This window comes from Coturnix japonica, chromosome 9 (genome assembly GCF_054131305.1).
Source record: "Coturnix japonica strain WE chromosome 9, WE-NBRP24, whole genome shotgun sequence".
In the NCBI taxonomy this organism is placed as follows: domain Eukaryota; kingdom Metazoa; phylum Chordata; class Aves; order Galliformes; family Phasianidae; genus Coturnix; species Coturnix japonica.
In genome coordinates this window covers 4,112,526-4,134,736 of record NC_140671.1, presented here as the reverse complement: position 1 = coordinate 4,134,736, position 22,211 = coordinate 4,112,526, and the positions used below count along the sequence as shown (strand labels likewise).

General features: G+C 52.2%; 1 protein-coding gene across 39 annotated transcripts in view; it reads right to left on the bottom strand.

The window, feature by feature from the left end:
• Nucleotides 1-8,150: 8,150 nt before the first annotated feature.
• NCOR2 (nuclear receptor corepressor 2) overlaps nucleotides 8,151-22,211 on the bottom strand; it is a 153,000-nt gene continuing 138,939 nt past the window's right edge. For 27 of the 39 annotated variants that reach the window (XM_085555561.1, XM_085555567.1, XM_085555563.1 and 24 more), the window contains 14 exons: nucleotides 21,947-22,192; nucleotides 21,690-21,839; nucleotides 21,116-21,250; nucleotides 20,848-21,010; nucleotides 19,929-20,362; nucleotides 18,458-18,601; nucleotides 18,206-18,378; nucleotides 17,892-18,085; nucleotides 16,219-16,368; nucleotides 15,273-15,418; nucleotides 14,090-14,143; nucleotides 11,912-12,139; nucleotides 10,426-10,605; nucleotides 8,397-10,344 (listed from right to left, as the gene is read on the bottom strand). In XM_085555561.1, coding sequence (XP_085411687.1) covers nucleotides 10,169-10,344; nucleotides 10,426-10,605; nucleotides 11,912-12,139; nucleotides 14,090-14,143; nucleotides 15,273-15,418; nucleotides 16,219-16,368; nucleotides 17,892-18,085; nucleotides 18,206-18,378; nucleotides 18,458-18,601; nucleotides 19,929-20,362; nucleotides 20,848-21,010; nucleotides 21,116-21,250; nucleotides 21,690-21,839; nucleotides 21,947-22,192 — 2,573 coding nt within the window. In that variant the 3' untranslated portion in view covers nucleotides 8,397-10,168. Of the gene's footprint in view, nucleotides 10,345-10,425; nucleotides 10,606-11,911; nucleotides 12,140-14,089; nucleotides 14,144-15,272; nucleotides 15,419-16,218; nucleotides 16,369-17,891; nucleotides 18,086-18,205; nucleotides 18,379-18,457; nucleotides 18,602-19,928; nucleotides 20,363-20,847; nucleotides 21,011-21,115; nucleotides 21,251-21,689; nucleotides 21,840-21,946; nucleotides 22,193-22,211 lie in introns of all 39 variants that reach the window. The other 12 variants (XM_085555595.1, XM_085555596.1, XM_085555566.1 and 9 more) reach the window with 11 other exon arrangements.

Sequence of the window (22,211 nt, the reverse complement as noted above, 5' to 3'; positions counted from 1 at the left end):
GGCTCGTGTCTGAATTTCTTGCCCTTTACTTATCCATTGCCTTTGTGCCTCATGTTCTTTTCCCATCCTGAGGGAATGTTCCGGTGTCTCCCCCCCCTTGCCAGCAGGATTTGGCCCAGCTGTCAGCTCTCAGGGCAGTGGCTTGATTAGCAAAACCTGCTCTGTCAGGTGGGCTCAGTGAAATTTAAATGACTCAATCAGAGGGCACCGAACTCCTGCTTTGTGCAGGGGCAGTTTTGCCATCCTGGATTTGAGCCATTTTACCATTTCCTCACATTAAATTTCCTCCTCCTTGCTCAATCTTTTTTCTACCCAGCTATGAAGTCCTAGTGTTCAGGCTAGATAATTCGTCCCCCAGCTTTTCCATGCCTTAAAGGGCAGGCAGAACAAACACAATGCTGATTTAATGTCCAGGTATCCACATCCTAGCAGGCTGTCAGGACCCCTGCTACTTCCTGGCTTTCCAAATCACGGAGGCAGATGGGTTGCATCAGGGCTAAAACCCTGCCTAGCCATGAAGTACATTCATTTTAAAGCCATTGCTGTAAATGCCTCAGGCTCACCAGCCAGCTATTAGTAGAGCTCTCAGCTGTATTCCAAGACCTAAGATGTCTGCAGGGAGAATCTGACACTAATCCTTATGGAAAAAGCATATTGGATTTATAGGGATGAAGTCAATAGGCTTGGATGAAAACAGCTGTTAAACACTAAGGAATGGAAAGGAGAGGGAAAGCCATGTTATGCAAGAGGCTTGCTTCAGGTGCATGGGAAATGCTCTTGTCCTTATCCTAAGTTTATCGACACAAGGTACGGCTCAGCTACTCCTAGGTGAAGGATGGGAGACAGATGCCCAAGCTCCTTAGGAATGTCAGCAACATTTAGAAGGCAAGGGATGCATGGCCTGGGTGAGTTTGATGGTCGAAACCCAAGTGCTAGATGAAGGACATGTGCATCCACTCCTGTTATTTAAATAAAACCATAAAACGTGAATGCCGTCCAATGAAGATTCCTGAGGTGGCAGCTAAATCCTCAGAAGCAAAAGCAGCATTAGATGCAGGATATGTGTTTTGGCAAGCACACTCAGATGAGCTAACTCCTAAGCTAGCGGCTTTTACTGTGCCATTTGGATGCTGTAAATTTAAGCAGATGATGCTTGGTATTAGTTTTGCTCCTGGGATATTTCAGAGTGTAATTGCACATATCTCTGAGGGATTACAACTTGCTGACGTTATAATGGATGGACTTTGAGTTTGGACTAGACACCTTTATGAACAGAAGGAAAGGTTTAGGATGGTTTTACAGACAGCACAAATGCTCCATGTGAAATGCCAAAAGCCTCACCTAAAGAAGTTACTGATAATGGGCAAATACAAATTAAATAAGAACAGTAAAACCCCCATGTTGGGAATCCCAATTCTGCTCAACAAAGCAGAGCAAAACAACAGATGCCTTTCTCAAATTCAGTTCCACATCAACGTACAGTCAACAAACAATGGAGCGATTTGCCAGAAAACCAAAAACATTACCTGATTCTGAGTAGTAAAAGCTCCCCCCACTGCCAATCCACCTGCTCCCCTAGTGCTGTTTGTGTGACCATCTCAGCTCCTTATGCTCAGCAGATGGCAATGTCACAGCCTGGCCCCGAGATGCTCCAGCCACAGCTCTGTGACCTCCTGGTGTCCTGTGATGCAGACCTGCAGGGCCACAGCCTGGGGGAAGCTCTCAGCCCCTCCTGCTGATAAGTGCAGACACCCAGCTGTGCTCCTGCTCCTAACAGCCCTGCAGTCATTACACAGGAGAGGAGCAAGGAACCGTCCCAGCACCGCACAGCCCCTGCCAAGCACCGTGTCTCCCTTCCCTTGCCAGTGCCCTCAGCCACAGGGGGGAAAAAGAAAAAAATCAGTGCAGGAATAGTTTGTTCTCAAGTAGGTTTCCTCGAATTACTTTTCTGGGGCATAAGGAAGGAGTTTTACGAACTCTATTTTCTGCTTCTAATAATGATGCTGGATCCAAACTGTTCCACCCTCAGACAGATGGAGAGTTCACATCCACAAGGATGAACACATTTGTCCTGCCAAGCTTTTGGTGCTCACTGCATCCTTCCTACTCTGCAAACAGGCGGACAGCATATTTCTGGCGTAAAAATATTCTCCTCTCCATTAACCACCTCCAGATTCTCTTCCTGAGCCCGTTCTCAGCCCAGCGATCAGACATTTCTATGTACAAAAATATTCAAATAGTCTCCCTGGGGCTCCTCTCTCACATCAGATCCTGAGCCCAGTGGCTATTTGCAGCTCCTTGAAACATGAAGGAGACTGACTGCAATGCAACACAGCACAAGCATGCACGCATACACACGTGAGTGCAAGCTGCATTCCCTTTGATGGAGGATTGTAGAAACATTACCCTCCCCTAGGGCACTCCAGCAAAATGACCTGATTATTCATAAACCACCTAGAATCATCAATCCCTCATTTATCATTTTCAACATAAATAATAGGGGCGAGAGGAGCACACCAGCAATAAACCAGTTCTGGATGTAGTGTTGAAATCTGTCACTTCCTTTCAATACACCCCGCGTACTGATAATAAACAGTGATCCAACCAGTGCTTCATCTGAGGCCACGAGCATTGGGTTACCAAGGACAAATGCCACCAGCCTGCTTCGTGCTGTGCAAGCCCGTTTGGTGCTTGCGTGGGAGGCCAGCTAGGAAAAGGCAGCACATTTCAGAAAACACATTTGTCTTTCTGACAAATGCCTCAGGAAATAAAAGCCTTTGTATTCTTCCCTTTCCACTCACAAATGGGTTTTCACTGTGCTTCTGACAAAGATCTTTTTTAGCACCTGCACTTCCAGGCCATTGGCCGTGGCTGCTCAATGAGCGCTGCTCAGCTGCAGGGCCTCACCGGGACATCCCGGTGCCCAGCCACTCTGTGCTATGGAGCTACTGACCTGCTGGGGCCACATAAGGTGAGGGTTAGCTGCAGGTCCAGCTTCCAGTGGGGCATTATGATTTTTGAGGTCCCTCAGAAGTCATTCTATGATTATGGGATGGCAGCAGTATCTTAGAGCACCCTTGGCCACAAAGATTTGTCAGTAGAGATGGAACCAGAGGCTATAGCAGCAGAGCAGCACTCCAGGTTTGAGGCTCTTGGTTTAGCACAGCACTGCTCTGCCCTTGAACTCTGCAGCCCTGGCCCTTTGCAAGTCCCCTGGCCCTTATAAGCATCTAGCAGCACCAGCCCTCAGCACAAGCCCCAGCCGTGGCTGGAGCACGCTGTTAACGAGCCACGTGTTTCAGCAGCCTCCAGGCTTGGCACCTCATCCTGCATGAGCCCAGCTGAGCCCACTCCAAAGTGCCCTACTGCAATGCCACTTGCAAAGTGCACCAGAGGGCCTTGGGGAGTCGGTGGCTGGCAAAAGCTACACTTGCTGTTGGGAGATCTTTGGTCACTGAAGGGAATGGGGCTGCTCACCTCAACCCCATTTCTGGTGTCTGTGCCTCCCGTGCTGGCCTCAGCTCCCGACGGCACTCAGAAAGTGGGGATGCAGGAGAAACCCCACTTCCTTCAAGCCTGTTTCCAACAAGGCTCTCCCAGCCAACATTAACACATTGCTTTACTTCCCAGCATAGCCCAGGGCAAAAAGGAACATCTGGACCTAATAAAAAGACTGTTCACCTCCACAAAGGAGCAACCGTTACTGCTTGGTTTCTCCTTCCCCACTGGGTGCAGGGAGGCAGCTCCAGTCTGACAGGCAGCAGGATGCTCTGACAGCCTGTAGGGACTGAATGTACCCTGGTAGGTTAAAAATGGGCTAAGTGTGGGGAAGTCGGATGCACTTCTCATTTAAGGAGCCAGTATCACTTGAAATGGCTGTGCCTTGTCATCTGGGTACAGAGACAAGGCATGAGAGTCTGTTGAACAGAATGGAGCTCTTTTTCTGTTCCAAACCCACAAAAGCTGGAGATGGCCCTCACCCAAGGCCCAGGATTAACACCCCACAGGGAAAAGACCTGATTGGGTCCAGCTGGTGCCCAGCTCCAGGCACTGGGCAGCCTCCTTGGTGTGACCTCTGGCAGACGCTCTGCCTTCTGTGAAGCTCAGGACAAAGCAGCAGCAGCAAACACTGGCTGGATGTTGGGCAGAGTTGGGCCAAGCCTCATGCATCTCTCTCTTGCTTTCACAGAGCAGCACATGACAGCTGGAAATAGTCTATCATTAGCACGGCTGCAGCAAGTGCAGTCAATGCTTCCTATTCCCTGGCATCTCCTTAGTAAATAGCAGGGTTTGCTCTGAACTGAGCATGTGTCCAGTCATCAGAGAGACAGCAAAAGACAAGAAGTTGGGAAGGGTCAGCAGAAATCTCTGGCCAAAGATCAATCTTCACTGACAACTTCTACTTGCCCTAAATGAATGTGCCCTGTCAAGCTCAGCACAGTGCTGACATAAAAGCAGGATGGAGCCCACCCCCATTCCAGCACTCTGCACCTCCACACGTTGTGCACTTACAGCCAGAGACACTGCGGCACTCCTGACAATGGGGGTAAGCACTGCGTGCGAGTGACAGCAACCCCTCAATCGTAACTCAACATCATTTCATCACCAGGAGAAAGTCACAACACTGCTGTGCCTCCTCACAGCCCTGCCCAGGTCAACGCCACCAGGGACCTTCTTCTACCTTCCCCCCTTCCCCCCCAAACCCTATCTACCACCCAAAACTGAAGTCTGGATTTCTGACTTTTTTTTATTGCTGGCTTTCAAAGCCATCTGCTTTCATCCCATTTCATTTTCTTCTCTGAATGTGAAAGCTTTTCAAGTAGGCCTAAAGTTTTCCATCATTAAATCATAAGCTTTTGGCCTTAGACATTTCTCACCTGCTGTTTTGTCGACATCAGAGTGAGTTACCAACGAAGGCAATGGTTGTCAGACCTCATCACAGCCAAAATCCCAATGCAAGAAGCTGAGCTATTCAATTTGTGCTATTTATTGACTTACTCCAATTGCCTTCAGATCAGCAAAGCTTTCCCCCAACCTCAACAATACACTGTTACTTGTCACAGGAATCCAAAAAGTCCAAGAAGCCAGCAGATTTCTGCCATAAACATTGCTTGGTTGGCTGAAGGCACATGCCTTCAGGACAGGAGTCTTTAGAAGGCCACACAGCCCCAGGAACACATATAAAGCAATGAGGACTACACACAACCTCAGAGCACCCTCTGTGACCTGGAGAAGCCTGACAGCCCTTCCAGGTTTGTAACTCAATGCAAAGCACAGCAATAGCAGCCAAATAGCAAAGGCTACAACAAATGAGAACTTACTCAAATGTAAGAGCCGTGGACAGAGAAAGAAAGAACCTACTTACCTTCACAATGCCCCAGATATGCAGGGATCTCCAGCAAGATACTTCTCCCTCCACTGCCAACCCTTCAATGAGGGCTGGGAAGGGCTGGCAGTCAATCAGCACAATGCCTGCACCTGGGCTCCCCTGGGTTGGCCCTGCCTCCCCACCAGCTGCTCCATCACTGCTTCAAGCTGTGACCCAGCATTTTCACTGCAGAGTTTAAGCACCCAAAATGCTGTGCCTTATGCCTGTAAGCAGAGGTTTTTGATGCTTCTTTCAGGAGGAAAATGGGATCGTCGTTATTTTTTCTTTAAACAATTTGTGATTCTCAGAAAAGGCAGCTGAAGGCTCCAGGTGCACAACCAAGTAATGTTCCTCCAATGAGATAAACTCCATATAATCACACATGGACACACCACTCTGCCCTGCCATCACAGTCCATTCATTATGAAATAAAACCTCCTCCAGGCCCCTTTGCAGCACAGCCTGAGGGCTCTTTGCTCCTTGGGCTGTTACTGAGATATAAAGGCAAACCTGTGAGCTCCAAACAGTTCCCACCAGCCCCAAATGCCAAACTACTCATGCCAAGAAACAAGCCCGTAGGCGTAGACATGGGAAGGGGGGCTGATGGCTGCACCCCAGTCAAAGTCAGCCAAAACCCATAAGGTTGATATCAGGGGTAAAGCAATCCTGACCTGCAAGCAGCTACCGGTGCTTCTGTTGCAGTTGTTAATTAGGTAGCAGCTAATTAGCTTCCACAACAATTCCCTACAGGACTTGTGAGGATTTATCCATCACCAGAACATCTACTTTCTTTCATTTTATATTTATATATTTTCCAATCACAGTGGGACAGTATTTGCCTTGGCTGCTATTCAAAGGCCATCAAAACAAAGGTGTCTGTATTGTGGCATTTATTTAAGTGGTCCCAGAGCCATCCACAGGACCCTGGCCCCTTCCCCACTCCCATGAAAAGCTCCTGGGAGTTATTTCAGGCTGTTTTTCCAATTCCCCTGCATAAAACTAACAAAAACAATCTGGGGCATTACAGGGAATGGGGAAGAAGCCTCTGTGGTAGGTTGATGGATGGGGGCAGAGAAGCACGTGTGTCTCAAGGGGGCAGATGGGACTGTTATCTGGCCTTGGTTGGGGCTGAGATGCCACACAGTCACCAATATATTTTCCCCCCCTTTTTAGCTCACTTCTCTATCAGCACCTCCAGCTGCCCCCCATTACTGCAGGATCCCCACCCCACTGCCACCCACACTGTGCCACCAACCAGCTCCTCCTGGCTTTACTACGCATGCAAAAGAAGCAGGAGAGCTGTATTTTGCTGGCAAATAAGCTTTTTTTTTTTTTTTTTTTTTTTTTTTGGTTTGTTTGTTTGCTTTTTTATTATTTCAACAGTCAGGCAGTGTTCAGCCACTGCTGCCCACACCGCTTGCTGGTGGGCGCGCTGAGCAAAGTAACAGTGAACAAGCCCTTCACCTTCAGCAGCAGAACATCTCCCCTTCAGAGCAAGAAGCTGGGTAAATATTTACACCTCATGGTTTCTATGTACAGCCCTGTCTATCATACAGCTCACTTCAAAACAGCTATGCACAGTTTGGTAGCACAAAAAATAGATATCCTTCCCCTCTTCCCTCCCCCCCCGGTACAGTTCAAATAATAAATTGCTCAATAATTTGTTTGTACAAATTGCAAAGTGGGTTAATGTTACCTTTAAACATGGGTTGTTTGGGGTTTTTTTGATGGTTTAACATGCCTTCCTCCTCCTTGACTGCTGGATGGGGATGCACGGTGGTTGGCAGAACGAGGACACATCAGCAAGGACCTGCCATAGGGTTTGGGGGGTATATAGGGTGCTGGGGGCTGCAGCCACAGTAGGTGGGTGATTTGGGGTAAATGAGCAGGGCCTGTGGCCAGCAGGGCAAAGCAAGGGAGCAGTGCTCATGCCCGTGAGGAGCAACAGCTCCCCACTTCTCAAAAACAGCCTCACAGCCCATCCCTCTGCATGGCCGTGCACCTGCTTCCCAGCATGTGGTAAACTCACTGAATTTACCCAGGTTAATTAATTTCCAGCTGGAGGTGCTCTCTGCTCTACCATTAGTGGCTCACAGCTGCTGCTGGCCTGGTGCATCCCTCTGTGCTGCTGGATGGGGCCTAAGGAGGGACAGTGGGGACAAAACAGGACAGAAATCACCCAGAGAACAGCAGGCAGGGAGAAGAGCTTCTCTAAGTGAAGCCAACCCCACATACACTGCCTGGAGCTGGGGAAACTCCCAGCCCAGTGAACCCAATGGCCCCAAAATGGCGGACACCTCCTCACCAACACCTCACAGCCCACTGCAGCACTGCATTGCAGCTTCTCACTGCAGGCTCTCAGGGAGCCTTGCCAGCACCTTTGCTTTGGGCACACAAAGGGATAACAAGAAGAAAACAACCAGGCTGCAAGGCCTCCTCACAGGAGGCAGTGTGATGTGACATGGCGGAGGCCGTGCACCTCAGGCCCAGGCCGTGATGCTCCTCAGGCGGGCATGGGATGCCCCATGGCGCCAGGCCCTGGTGGCAGCGGGGCCGGCCACAGCCAGACTTTGGGGGAGAAAACAGGAGGGGATGTGACAGGACCATGTGGCAGCACCATGACAGCAGCCCAAAGGCTGCCCACTGCTGTCCTTACAAACAACAAGGCCCTCAGTGCCACCCCCAGCACGGCCAGCAGTGCCCGTGGCTGCCCACCATCCAATGGCTCCATGAAGCCTGCAGCCACCTCTCTTGGCCTCTCCTCAAGACACCAAAGCAGCACTACTGTGCCAAGTGGTAACTTTATTCTATGTTGTGGGTTTTTTTTCTTTTTTTTTTCTTTTCTTTTTTTCTCTCTGAAAAGGTTAAAGAGGCGGTTTTGAAGATGGGTTGAATTTGGACTTTTCCCAGAAAAAAAAACCTGTGACACTTTAATAGCGTTATGCCCAGACATCAGCTCTGTCAGCTCTGTGTCTCAGAGCCAGGGAGATACCAGCAGCAATAACCTGGGAACGGAAACACTTCCACATCGTTGTGCATTGTCTTGTCTTTTCTTTAAAAAAAAAAAAAGAAAGAAAAAAAAAGCACAACAGAAAAGACACAAACATTGATGAACATTAAAAACCTGTACATTGTAAAAATAAAACAAAAAAAAAACAAAAAGAAAAAAACAAAACAAAACCCCGTACCCCAAACAAACATACAACAAACACCACCATTCTCTTGCTTTGAAGTCAGAATCATTGCAGGGGGAAAAGAAAGAACCATGGGTTGGTGACCGGGCGATGCTCGCTGCCTGGTGGGTCAGAGCTGCTGCGGGCTGCGGGAAGTCTGTGCCGTGCTCTTGTTTCCTCTAGCGTATAGAATGCAAAGCATTTAATACTTCTTTTTTTTTTTTTTTTTCTTTTTTTTTCCTTTTTTTTTTTACCATTTTTTCCCCCCCAGAGCGATGAAAGCAGAAGTGAATGGAAAAAAAAAAATCTAATATTTTTTGTTCTTTAACTGCAGATATGATCCAACGTCATGGAATGAAAAAAAAAAAGAACGTAGAGCATCATCCGTGTGTATCACAAAAATACAATAAAAACTTTTTTTTTTCCTTTTCTATTTTTTTTCTTTTTAAAGTCTCCTATGAGCTCCCTGCCCTGCTGGCCTCCTGCTGTGCTCCGGAGGGCTCTGGAGAACCAATGCCTGCAACCAGCAAAGGCTTTCTGCTGACTCAGCAGCGGTGTACATCATGGGGGCCCTGCAACCATGGCAAGATCAGTTTTTAAACTAAGTTTATACATTCTCCTGACTTACAGATGACTTTGATGGATCACCGTTACCATCTCTTCTTTTTTTTTCCTTTTTTTTTTTTTTTTTAAACATTTCCATACAATGGACAAACACATCAAAGCCTGCGTGTAAGAACAGAACCTCTTTTACAGCATGTAATACTGTGTTTCGTTTAAGTCCTTCCTTGCGTAAAATATCGACATAATTCACCGAAGGTATCAAAAATATACCCTGTAGACCAATACAATTTACAATTGCCTTTTCTCACCATTCAGAAAACAATGCACTTAAAGCAACCGAGCCCATCTGTGGGCAGCACGGGGAATCTCTTCCCACACGGATGGAGCCCAGGCTCTCTGCCACCCAAGGGACCAGCAATATTCTCCGACATGGCTCTTCACGCCCTCCCTGCTCCCCCAGCTGCGTGCAAAGCGCATCGAGCTGACGCGTCCTGCGCGGTGGGGATGGCAGCTCCCACCCCTCCGATCTGCCGAGGGAAACCAAACCGGGTTCGATCCTATGAAGCATTTCACATCTTTTTGTTGTTGTTGTTGGCGTTAAACTGTTGCAAGGCTTTGTGTTTCCATGGCACGGCCCCACGGAGCCCCTTGCCCGGCGCCATGGAGCAGAGCGTCCGTGTGCACGCAGCCCTGGGACACGGTGTGCGGGGTCACTGCCCAGCAATGCTGGCAAGGACAAAGATGGGATCCTTGGGTTTTGTCTCGTTAAGGCTTCTTTGTTTCTTTCTTAGACTGAAGAGGATGCAGACGTTTCCAGATGTTGAGAATAACAAGAACAACAACAACAACAACAAAAACAGAAGGAAAAAAAAAAAACAACAAAAGAAAACTCATCCCCACCAAACTGGCCGGTCGGGAGAGGAAGGAAATGAAAGGAAAATTAAAAACCAAAAGAAAGCTCTGCTCCTGCGTCTTTGCTCATGAGAGCCAGTGGGGCTGGGCCCCGGGCACCTCGCTCCCCGTGCCTCTGGTTTGGTCGCCATCTCCCTGCCCCTGGCTCGCTTCATTCACTGTCCGAAAGGGTCTCATACTGGGAGCAGAGCAGGGGCTTGGGCTCCTCGTCCCAGGCGTGGTGCTGCCCGCCAGGCGTTCCCTGTGGCAGCGGCACAGCCGGGGCTGCCGTCACCACCCCGCTGGGGAGCCGCATGGTGAGCGGGTTGTAGGGGAACGGCGTCGAGCCTGCGTGGAGCAGAGAGCAGAAGGTCAGCACTGTGGGACCAGGGGATACCTCAGGGACACGTCCTTCTCCCCATCCTATACCTGCGGATGATGGCCGGTCCTCCCAGACGCGGTTGGTGAGGGGCGTCCTCCGGTTGCAGTCCCCCTCTGAGTGCACCGAGGAGACGGACGGCGGCCGCTCACCAGAGGACAGGCCGGGTGCCGGCGACTTGGCCTTGCGGCTGTTGGGTCTGGCGGCAATCTTTGGCTTCCCCCCTCCTGCTGCAAAGAGAAGTGCCTGCTCATCAGCCGGCCCTGCTCAGATGTGGCCGTGATGGATTTTGGGGGGAAACTGGGCACAGAGTACGTGCACCCCCCTGCGTTTCCCCAGCCCCGCGTGCTGTATGAAGCCTGCAAGGTGCTGGTGGCAGGAGGTAAGCTTGCCTTGCACAGGGGGATGGGAGCTTCAGGGACCCCATAGCTACACAGGCCTGTAGTTCTCATTCCTGTGGTTCTCAATCCATCCTTACAGCACATTAAAGGTTTAGTGGACGGAACATTCTGTGCTGGGGATGTCAGCCCAGCTAAGCAGGACAGAGCTCCCAAAAGGGGATGGATGGGCTCTTGTCCCACCCCACCTGCTCTGGGCAGACCTCAGTGGGCACAGGGAAGCATGGGTGACAGAAGCTGCTGGGCTCATGCAGCAGCCAGAGATCATGCCTGCAGCAAGCTGTGGAGTGCCTGCTGCCAGCTGGGCAGGGCACAGCACCGCGTGCCCCCACACACTGCTGAGCTGGAGACTGCCCCAGCCCCCACTGAGCCCTCTGCCCATGGGGCACAAATGCACACCTCAAACCAACTGGGGCTCCCTTCCCAAGCTGATGGTGTGCAGAACAGACACTGAGCAAACCCCCCAAGGCACTAAAGCTCAGCGTGCCCCAGCCCTGCTCTCTCAGCTGGTGTCCCCCATCTGTCCCTTCTGGCTCTCTGTGTGAGCTCTCTCTCTTGCTCCAGGCACTGCCCATCTCAGCACTGACACCCTGAGCCTGGGGACAGAGTCTTGGCACAGCACTGTGTCCTGTGCACCCACCCCTGGCTTGGAGCAACTCTGGAGCCCAGCTCTGGGAGGGCAGTGCTGGATCTGAGCATTCCCTCCTGCTGTATGGGCTTTCTCCCATGGGCTGATGGGGTTTTACGAACAGTTTGGAGTGGCTCTAAACAAAGGTTTATAGCTTTGGTCTTTTGGGTGTTGGCTTTCCCACCCCACAAACCTTCTTTACGTGATTAAAACAAACAAACAAAAAAAAGAAAAATGGAGGTATTAAAAAAAACCCAAAAATGAATGGGGAAAGGAGCACGGTCAGTGGTTTAGAGAAAGCATCAGCACCTTCTGAGACTATTAAATGAACATCAAACAAGACCGGGATTAATCAGCGGATTCACAAAGCTTGAAGCTGGGGTGGGGAGAAAAGAAAACCAAAATGAACAAAAAGGGAGGGGGGGAAAAACAAATCCACCCACAAAAGGGGAAACAGAAATGCTGAGAATTAATAATACAGAGAGAGTGAAGGTGGAGAGGGCTGCAGACCTGGCAAGGAGCGCACGTCCTCGTTTCGTCCATCAGCAGGAGTTATGGGCATAGCAGCGGGCAGGCTTGCACTGGCATTCAGAGAGTTAAAAGCATTGGCACTGAGAGGTGAGCGCTCTTCCCACTGCTCGTCATATTTACCCATTAGGGCTTTCCTAATTATTGCCTCCAACCCCATGTTGGTACTGGAATTCTCTTGGACCGACTGGCTCCTACAACTGATTAGCCCTGGGAGATACGGGAGGGGGAGGAAAGAGGGGACGGGAGGTGGGGAGGAGCCAAATGAGAAGAAAGATGGGGGGACGGGGAAAGGGGAGAAAGGAGACAAGGGAGGAGGGAAGAAACAAACAGTCAGCACATCCTCGCAAAGCAACAAATGTTGTCATCTTGTTCTGTAAAGCTCTGCAACGCGTGTTGGCCCCCCTCCTCCTCCTCCTCCTCGTCCTCCTCCTCCCCACACCATCCCTCCCCAGGGTCTGGCAGGGGAAGGGGCTGGGATGGGGCTGAGGACTCAGAGGGAGTGGGGAAGGGTCTGTGCTGAGCCCTGGGGTGCAGCAGGAGAAGGCTGTGCTCCCATCTGGCTCAGTGCCTGGCTGTGGGGAGTCCGCACAGATGCATGTATGGATGCAATACGGTTGTGTGGAGAAACTGGAGGCTGGGGCTTCCCAAGAAGGGTGAGACAGGGGAGGAAGAGGGGGCATTTAGAAAAAAACATGAAAACTGGATTGGAAAGAACTGCCCAGATTTGGCATCAGCACAGGAGGTGGGAGCGGGGCACGCAGCCCGCAGGGCAGGGTGGGTCCTTCAGTCCCTCCTTGCCCCAACCCTCCCCATGGGGCCCCTCCGGGCTTGGCCTCAGCTGCGGGACAGGCTGCAGAGGCAAGGTGTGTGTCCAAGTGGCAGCGAGTGTCAGAAGCCATGCAGTTATAGTGCAGCGCAGGGACCAGAGGGCACTAGGCTCAGCCACGCAACCGTCATTCCCAACGCGGTGGTTACAGGGAACAAGCAAGGGCAAAATACAGACACAAGAACAGCAGGCCGGCAAGGGAACCCCCTGACAGCCCCCAGCTTGCCCCGTCCTGGGGGCTTCACACCCCTGGAAAGGAGCAGGGTGCCCCCATGGTCCCCTCCAGACCCCCAGCTCCCTATGCTCACGAGCAGCTGGAACCAGGGGATGCTCTCAGGATGTTGGATTTCACCCCACAAATTCTGACTGCCACAGAAGTCCCACACTGTACTGCCCTCCTGCACCATAATCAGTGCCTGCAGACCTGGGCTTGGGACCTGGCACTGAGGCAGAGCAGCACAGAAGTGAGCAAAGCACTCCCTGCTCCTTCCCTTGGCAGGGGGAAATTTGGTCATTCCTCCTCCTAATTAAACAGAACAACCCAGAGGCATCCTCCACTGGAGGAGGTGCTAATCATTTATTAAGTATTACTTAACACTCCTCAGAGGGGATTCCTTTGAGAAAGCTGCTCTGCTGGCAGGGCTGGATCTCCATGGGGATGGAGACAGGTACACAGCACCTCAGGGATGTGCCTCCTGCCCAGCAGTATGTCACAGCTCTGGGAGAGCAGCCCGGCCCCATGGCTGTGCAAGGGGCCCTATCTCCTCACAGTGCTGCTGGGGAGTGCAGCCACCTCTGCCTTTGGGCAGGTGAGGCAGCAAAGGCCGAGTGCTGCTACCCACAGGACTCTCCTGTTGGCATTCTGTGCCCACACACACCTCTGCAGCTGTGCCAGAAGCAGGTGGCAGAGGTGTCATGCCATCTTCCTCCCTCAGGTTTGCCTGTCCCACATCTGGGAAGCCCCCACCGCCCAACCCTATAGAACTGCTTCCAGTCCCTCCTTGCTCTCCCTTTCCTAACTGGGCCGAAAGCCGCAGGTACAGATCTGGGGAGGGTGCAGTGCCCCTGGGAAGCCCCCAGACCTCTGGTTTAGCTCCTGCGCTGCCCTTTAGCTCTGCACGGCTCTGACTCTTCCTCACCCTCTGCAAAGCTGTCGGAGGAGTCACACTGCACGCAACAGCAGGGAGCAACAGAGGGCAGCGAGGCTGCAGCCTCACTTGGCATTATTGCAGAATGAAAAACGGAGATGCCCCAGTCACCCTATCCTCCTGCTCTGGACAGCCGTGAGCTTGGTATGGAATGAGGCACAGTACAGACATAGTGTGAGTTACCTGCTCCAGTAATCGCTGGCATATTGAAAATCTCTGTCCCAGGCTGCCCAACATCTGGGGAGAAACAAAGAAGCTCTTGAGTACAGAGCAGCGCTGCTCTGGTGCCATGGAGCCAGTGAGAGCTCACATCCCACAGCAGCGCCTGGGCTGACAGCAGCCCCCAGCCCCGGGGCAGCTCTGCCTAAAGGCCAGCAGGCACAACTTGAAAAACAGCAGAGAAGCAGATCCCAGGGCAATGCCTTCACACTCAGAGCTGCAATCCCTCCCTTCCAGCCCTTTGGATTGAGAGCTTTATGAAGTTAAATCCTCTCCCGCCTATGGGAATCCCACAGGCTCCAGTCCTCCATACCCAGCGAGCAGGTCTGGGCAGTGGGGAGGGCAAAGAGGACGAGAAGAAACATTACATCAATATTTTCCCACTTAGCTGAGCTATTTGACTTGGATAATGCTTTCCTTAGAATAACAGAAATTCTCATCAAATAAAAGGTGTTTCCTATTTCTGTATATTTTCCCTTGATAAGGAAAAGTGTGGAAAGTCATGGGGTTCAGCCACGCGTCCCCAAAGGGGCATAACAATACTGTAACATCATCCAGGAGATGAGACAGCTCAGCCGCTTTTATCCAATGCAGCTGTTGTAAGATGGATTCAAATTGAATTAGTACTGACTGTATAATGCGGGGCTAAATTAAATTATGATCCTATCTACTCTATTAGTGGTTAATGAATGAATGGGCTGGATTTTTAATATAAGCCAGCCTGGTTAGTTTTACAGAGCTACATCAATATTGACGTAAGGATTAAAGTAATGTTTGGGGGAGATGCATCTCGAGGAGGAAGGATTCAGCTTGGCTGGCCATTCATTAAAATATCAATTGCTCGTAAGTCTCCTCCATGCTCAGCTCATTATTTCCTTCCTCTTGAGGTTATCTGGAGCTGCCACAGTGTGGGATTGACAGCCCCACAGCATGGAGATGAGCAGCTGGGAAGGCTCCCATCACTTCCCCAGACACACTGAAAAGCATCCGGCACTCGCACTTCCCAAGAAACCACGGCATGATGCAGAGAGACGGCTGGGAGCTCACAGCCTGCAACACAACAGCACTCCTCCCCAAACCTCCTCCACTTCATGCCTCCTCAAGGTTTTCCCCTTGTGCCCCAACATAAAGGTCCCCACGTCCTTACTGTACTCCGTCTCATTTTTGTTGGTCGTGCTGAGCTTCTTGATGATCTCCTGTTTCTTGGACTTCACCATGGCAGAGTTGCTCTCTGTCAGCTTACTGAAGAAAGCTGGAGGCTGAGTGTTGTTTCCTGGGGACTTGGACCCCATCCTGCAAAGCAAAAGACCATCAGAAACCATCAGAAATGGCCAGGTCACAATGTCCTACCTAGAGCTGAACTTTTAGAACAACTCCTCATCAGTCCAGGGCTCCTGAGATATTTGGGATATCCAACCCATCATGGATCCATTAAGAGCTGGAAGGGACCCCAGCAGGCTGCCTGTTCCCACTCCTGCAGTGCTCAGGGACACCCACAGCTCCATCAGTGCTCACAGCCCCATCCCCTGACCCTGGGTGTCTCCAGGGATGGAGCACCACTGCTCCTCTGGGCACCCTGTGCAGTGCTTCACTGCCTTCATTGTAAAAAAACTTCCACCTCGTATCCAAAAATTCCTTTTTCCTCATGTCCTGCCATGATGACCTGGTATGTGACACTTCTTCTGTCTGCAAGAAAAAATCTATGCCCTAATTCTTCCCACCTTGCAACAAATGAGCCCAATTCAGCTCCTTCAGACCTAAAAACCAGTTCCCCAGGAGCAGATCTGCTGCTCAGCCAAGCATCCATGGAGTCAATTTTTATAGAAAGATGCTTCAGATGGGACTGAAGAGGGGCCCTGGGAAGCAGCAGCAGAAGGGATGGGAACACAGGCAGGCTGTGGTGCTGAGCAGCACGCAGGAGAGCAGCCGCATCTTAGGAGGAGCAGCACAGAGCTGCACAGATGGGTTGCGGGAGCCAGCTGGCCCCGCTGCATGATTATCAAAGCTGCTCAGCAGGGATGGGGCCCAGGGATGGGGTCACGCTCTGGGTGGAGGTGAGTGTGGGGATGGGCGCACCCCTGGCTGTGCAGTACCTCTGGTCCATCTGCTCGCCCTCGCGGTACAGGATCGGGTACGTGGCGCTCTTGGCGTGCTCCGCTTCTCCCACGCCGTCTGGTGGAGACACGGGCTCGATGCAGTTGTCCGACCCGCTCCCGGCTGAGGCTTTGCTCTGCTCCGGGGACCTGAGGATGGCGATGGGGAGATGCCATGGGTGCACTGCAACACTCTCAGTTTCCACGTGGAGTGGTGGGGAAGGACTAAAATAACTCGTAGTACAGCAGGAATGAAGCCAAGCTCCCCACCCTGGTGGGCTCATGGCAGCACTGAACACAGGCCCTTGGAGCAGTGCAGTTTGGGTGATTTTCCGAACCGCAGGTGTGCTGAGCAGCACTGAGAGGAGATGCGGCCCAGATTTCCAGGCAGCAATGCCCCAACATCCCCAGGAGATGCGAGGGAGCAGCACTGGGACTCAGCCTCAATATCTGTCCACTCCAGCATTTGCAGGGACACAGTCCCTTCGCAGGGTGGGATATCAATGCTCTGGGGACACAACTTGTGGTTCTCCACTATATTTGCTAATGCACAGGAGGGCAGCACCCACCATCTCCAACCACTTCACTGCAGGGTCATGGTGGGCCTGTGTAGGGTGGCTGGGGGGACACAGCCCTCCAACTGCAGCCTGGGAGGTGGCCAGTGTTGAGCCCACAAGGAATCCCTCATGGGTGGTTCTGGGAATTTACGCCTTTGTTCTTTCTGTGGTTTCTTTTTCTCAGTCTTTTTTTCATCTCTGGCTGGCCAGGGCCGGGCTCTCTCCCCTGATGTAACAAATCCAACTCTAAGACCATGCAGAGCTGAGGGAAATAATGGCATTTACTGACAAGGAACAGTAAGTTTGGAGACCTCTCTGCTTCCTGGGCACACCTGGACTTCACTGAACTCTGATGCTGGGATGGGAGGACAGACACCATCCCCACACTTCCACTCTTTCCATCTCAATCATACTTTCTAGTGCTATCGGTGTGATTTGGCAGTGGCTTCCAAAGAAATAACAGTGTTGCCTGAAGCAACAAGAACCACTAAGAATGATGAAGGTAAAATTTACTCTGAAGCAGTGGAAAGTATGTTTCTTTGTTTGGAACCACCTGTGGTCTGAAAGGTCACCGCTCATTGCTAGAGACTGACGACAGAGACAGCAAAAGAAGCAGTGGGTGCAAACCCAAATGGGTGAAACTCTATCTGAACAGAAAACATGTTTCTGACCATGAAGGTGCTTGAACACTGGGACAGGACGCCCAGAGAGGTTCTAAAGTCTCCATCAATAAAGACACTCAAAACCCAACTGACCAGGGCCATGGCCAACCTGCTCCAGACATCCCTGCCTGGGCAGGGCGTCGGACTGGAGGGTCTGAGGAGGTCCATTCCCACCTAAAAGCTATCTGAGAAAGGGATCATGGACAGACTCCAAGAGCATCTCTAAGACTACGTGGATGGCCAGAGAGGCTCTGCATAGCAATAACATCCAGTTCAGAAGGGAGTGATCCTTATGAGCCCCAACAGTGGAACACAAATCCAACAGCACCAAATGGCATCAGCCCCACACCTGCCCTTCCTGGAGTGCCATAAAACCAAGGGCAGCCTTGGTTTGAAGCCACTGCTTGGCAGAACCCCTGTCTGTGCCTGTTGTGGTTCAACTCTCTGAGCTCACCTTTTGCCTCCTTCGTTCTGTGGAGAGATCCTAGAAGCCACTGCGTGCTCCTGCTGCTGCAGGTACGCCTCGCTGGGGGTGCGGCGCAGGTCCAGCACGGGGCACGCGGCCCCAGGGAAGGAGTACACTGGGGTCTGGATGTGGGAGTTGAGCTGCTGAGGGTGATGGCGTGTGTAGTCCTGGGTGATGACCTCCTAGAAGGAAAAATCCTTGAGTCAGAAGAAGTGTTGGGGTTTCTTTCTTGCTTTTTTATTTCTCTAGATGTGGCCCTTCCCTCCTCCCTCCAAAGGAAAGAAGAAAATGAGGTTAATTACACTGATGTGTTGGGCCAGTGTGACCACCCGCTGGTTCATGCCCTTGACGCTCTGGCTGGACTGCAGGGGCTGGCACTGGGGCTGTGGGCCGTCAGACTGCCGGAGGTGCTGCAGGTGGGCTGCTTCAGAGCCTGAGGCCTTCAGAGAGGCTGGAGGAGGCACAAAGAGCAGAGCTGAAGTGAGGTGACACTCACGTCCCATTTCCTGATGGCTGAACACCATCTCGGCATGGCACCGGGCCCCTGCCCTCACCTTGCTGTTTCTGCCTTGGGTCGTGCTCCCCGTGCCCCTTCTCCACATCCTGCAGCAGCTTGGCCCCTTTCTCATGGGATAGGCTGGGTGAGCTGACAGGACTCACAGCTTCGATCCGGTCAGGGCTGTACCCACCATGAAAGCCTGGATAAGGGTGAGAAGGGCAATAAAACTGGGAGTCACTCTGCTGTTCCCTAGCACTGCATGGCTGCTGGTGGGCAGCTCTGCATTCAAAGAAGGAAGAAAAAGGTGGACCAGGTCTGGCTGAACCCTTTGGGGTTCAGTGGGATCTGAAGCCACATCTCATTCCCACAGAGCTGGACGTGCAGCTCACAGTGACAGCACAAGAGACAGGACCCAGGCTCAAACCCGTGGGTTTGCCTCATGCTTTTCCCCTGAGCCACCTCCTGGAATACAGAAATGTTCTTTGTATCCTCTGCCTTTTAAACCCTTTGCAGAGACTCAAGGTTCAAAACGTGTTGATTTGCAATGAACCAATGTTACTTTTAAAGAGAGTGAGGAAACTGAGGCAAGATGGGACAGAATTCCACAAAGTGGGGCTAAGGACCTGGAAAAGGTCCCCGTTTTCCCGTCAGCTCAGCGGGTTGAGCAACACTCACAACTTCTGCCCTACAGACCTTCACCCTCCTTGTGCTCCATTCCTAGAAACCGCCCCTTCTGGGCTGAGCTGGCCAATGCTGAGCGGTGCCCAGGCACACCCTGCCCCACTGACACACTGCCCTGGCCCCAGTGGGACGCCTTGGGTTGTCCTGCACTGGGAAGAGGACATGTGGGGTGAGCCGCCCTCACTGAACAGCCCTCCCTATGTCTTCTTTAAGCTACTGGCTTCTGGCAGCTCCCACCTCTCAGGCCCAAGGCTGTAGCAAGGGGACCTGGTCAGTGCCACACTGAGCTGCAGCCCATGGAGACCCAGATGGCATGACATGAGTGAGGATGTGCGTGTTGGGTGGCCAACAGCCACATCATGCTCACATGCTTGCTTTGCCTCTCTGCTCCTTCGATTTATTGCCCACAACTGTTTCTTACAGACTTCCTGGGAATTTCTAATGGTGGGGAAATAAGAATTAGCAAATTGCTATTGTCTGTAAAAAGCAATACCAGGAACTGCATGGCATTTGCAAAACAGGGCTTGGCTGGGAAGTGTGGGAGAAGGGAAGATCCCTGAAACACACACAAATAACGACTGCAATAACGTAACAATTGGGGAGCAGAGGGACAAGCACACTTTGGGAGCTGACAAAGCCAACAACCAAAATGTATGACAAAAAACAAGGAATAATGAAATAAAACTGATTTCAGGCCACAGCTCTCTGGCCCCTCCCACCCAAGGCCTTACCATCGCTAGTGGAGCTGTTACTCAGCGAGCCTCTTTCTTGCTGCCCCTCATTGCAAGAAATTTGGCTCACAATATTCACATCTATGAAGCTGGCTGCTGTCGTGGCGGTCTTACCGAGTGCTCGGAGCTCCTGTTCCTGCATGGAAAAGGGTTTACTTTGACTCTTTTCTCTACTGTGCTGCTCAGGGCCCGAGGTTGCGTGCTGCTGGTCCAGAGGATGGTGGTGCTGCTGGCTTTTCCCCTGTCCTCTGCTATAGTGATGAGAAGAACTGGGTCCGGAGGCAGGTAAAGGCCTCGACTCCATGGCTTTAATAGGTGAAGGCGACTGTTCGAGGCTAGCCCCACTGGGCAGCTTTGAGGTGAAGACGTTGCTGTCAGTCTGGGCTCGCTCTGCCTTTGCTTCCCGTGCCCTCGAGGCCTCTTTCTGCAGGACGGCTGGGTCCAGCATGGCCGCGTAGCCGTCTGCTGCACTGATGGAGGAGCGCAGGGTGGAGGCCGAGGGGAAGGCTGCAGAGCGGATTGGTGACGTGGTAGTGGTGGAGGAGGTTCTGCAAGGCAAAAGGTGATGAAGAAAAGGTCAGAGAAGAACATGTGGTGAAGGGGGGTGCTTGGCCAAGGACTGGCGCTGTCTGGCTGTGATCCTCAGTGGGCTTTGAGCACAGAATCATAGAATGGTTTTAGACTGGAAAGGCCCCAACCGCCTGCTGTGGGTCACAGAGAGGCACATGCTGGAACAGGTGAGGGAGCTCAGATGAAGTCTCTGCCAACCAGGTGCCTGCCAGAATAGCTGGCCATGGGATACCTGAAGTGACCTGGATGGATTCACCAGAGGGAACAAAGCCCACGGGACAAGCCCAGAGACATTCATAACTCCCTCTCCCCACCACAACTTTCCTATGAGTGCCAGCCGTGCTCCTGCTGGGAAGAGGCCAAACCAACCCTTGTGCATCTCCAAGGTACCCATAAGGTACTTAATAATGAGCAACCAGATCCATCCCAAGGCTAAAGGCAGGAATGGTGTGTGGGGACATACCGCAGGACGGAAGGAGTGGGGGTCTCCGAGGAGATGATCTTCATGCTCGTGTTGTGGAGCACGCTGGGGCGCTGCTGGATGGTCTCATGGGTGCGGGGCGAGACAGGAGAGTGCTGGTGGCTGTGAGAGTGTGAGGAGGAGCGGCTACTGGACTGCTCTGTACCTGGGGGCAGACAGACAAGGACTTCAGCTCTTCATTTAATAGCCCCAACCCCACCTCCAGTCAGCAAGGCCCCAAGGCATTGCCAGCACACCCCCCCCAGCCTACCAGGTCTCCAGATAGGTGCATGCTCCACAGTGGTGGATACTAGGATGGACTTTTCACGCTCCCTCTCACGTTCACGCTCCCGATCTCGTTCCCGCTCTGATGATCCCGATTGTTTGGTCAAGTGCGTGGGACCTCCTGAAACCCAACAGAAAGGCAATGAAAGGGCTGCAAACAGAGTCACTCACCACGGGGAATGCTGTCTGTCCTTCACATTGCTCCATCTGCAGAGCAGATAAGAGATGGCTCCATCCAAGGTCACCTGGAGCAGGACAGACCGGGGTGACCTGAGTGACAAAGCCCAGGAAAATCACACAGTAGTAGCCCTGGTGACATCTCCTGGGTCTGACCTTTCACAAAGCTGTGTGCTAGCTGCCACTTTGGGGAAGGAGGAGGAAAAGCAATGAACCTCCCCACAGCAGAACTGAAGGAGCTGTTGTGAGGGAGTACTGGTGGCTGGGTGGGAAAGCATTTGGGATCTCCCATGTCTCCCAGCACACTGAGCTCATGGCTGTGAGTCGTTTGAAGGAGTCCTGCCCAACTGCTTTCCTCTGAGAAAAGAAACCTGCAGCATTACCTGGGGAGAGCGGGGAGCTGCTGTGCCGGCTGCTGAAGGTCTGGGGGGGGCCGGGAATGTAGGTGATGCGGTCCATGGAGGTGGCAGAGGCGCCGGGGGTGGGGGGCACGAGGACAGGCAGGTGTGGCACTTGGGACAGGTCAATGATTCCTAGAGAGAGAAGCAAGAGGACTGTCAGGATGACAGCGAGACACTGTAACTTTGCCCCAGCTCCCAAAACATGGGAACAGCCCCAAACCCCCCTGGATGGGGAGGACCTGCTGCATAGTTGAGGGCGAGCGAGGGCTCACGGGGCGACAAGCCACGCAGCATGTCTGCCCGCTGCGCCATGGCCGTGGCTGCAGCATTGTGGTGCATCTGCTGCGACGTGATGTAGTCGTTGATGATGGTCTGCCGGTTCTCCATGGCGGCCGTGTCCGTGTACCCCCGGATGAGGTACGGGGGGTAGAGGTGGGGGTACGTGGGGCTCGGAGCCAGATGTCTCGGCAGGTAGTAAGCAGCGGCTGGGAGAGAAAGGATGGA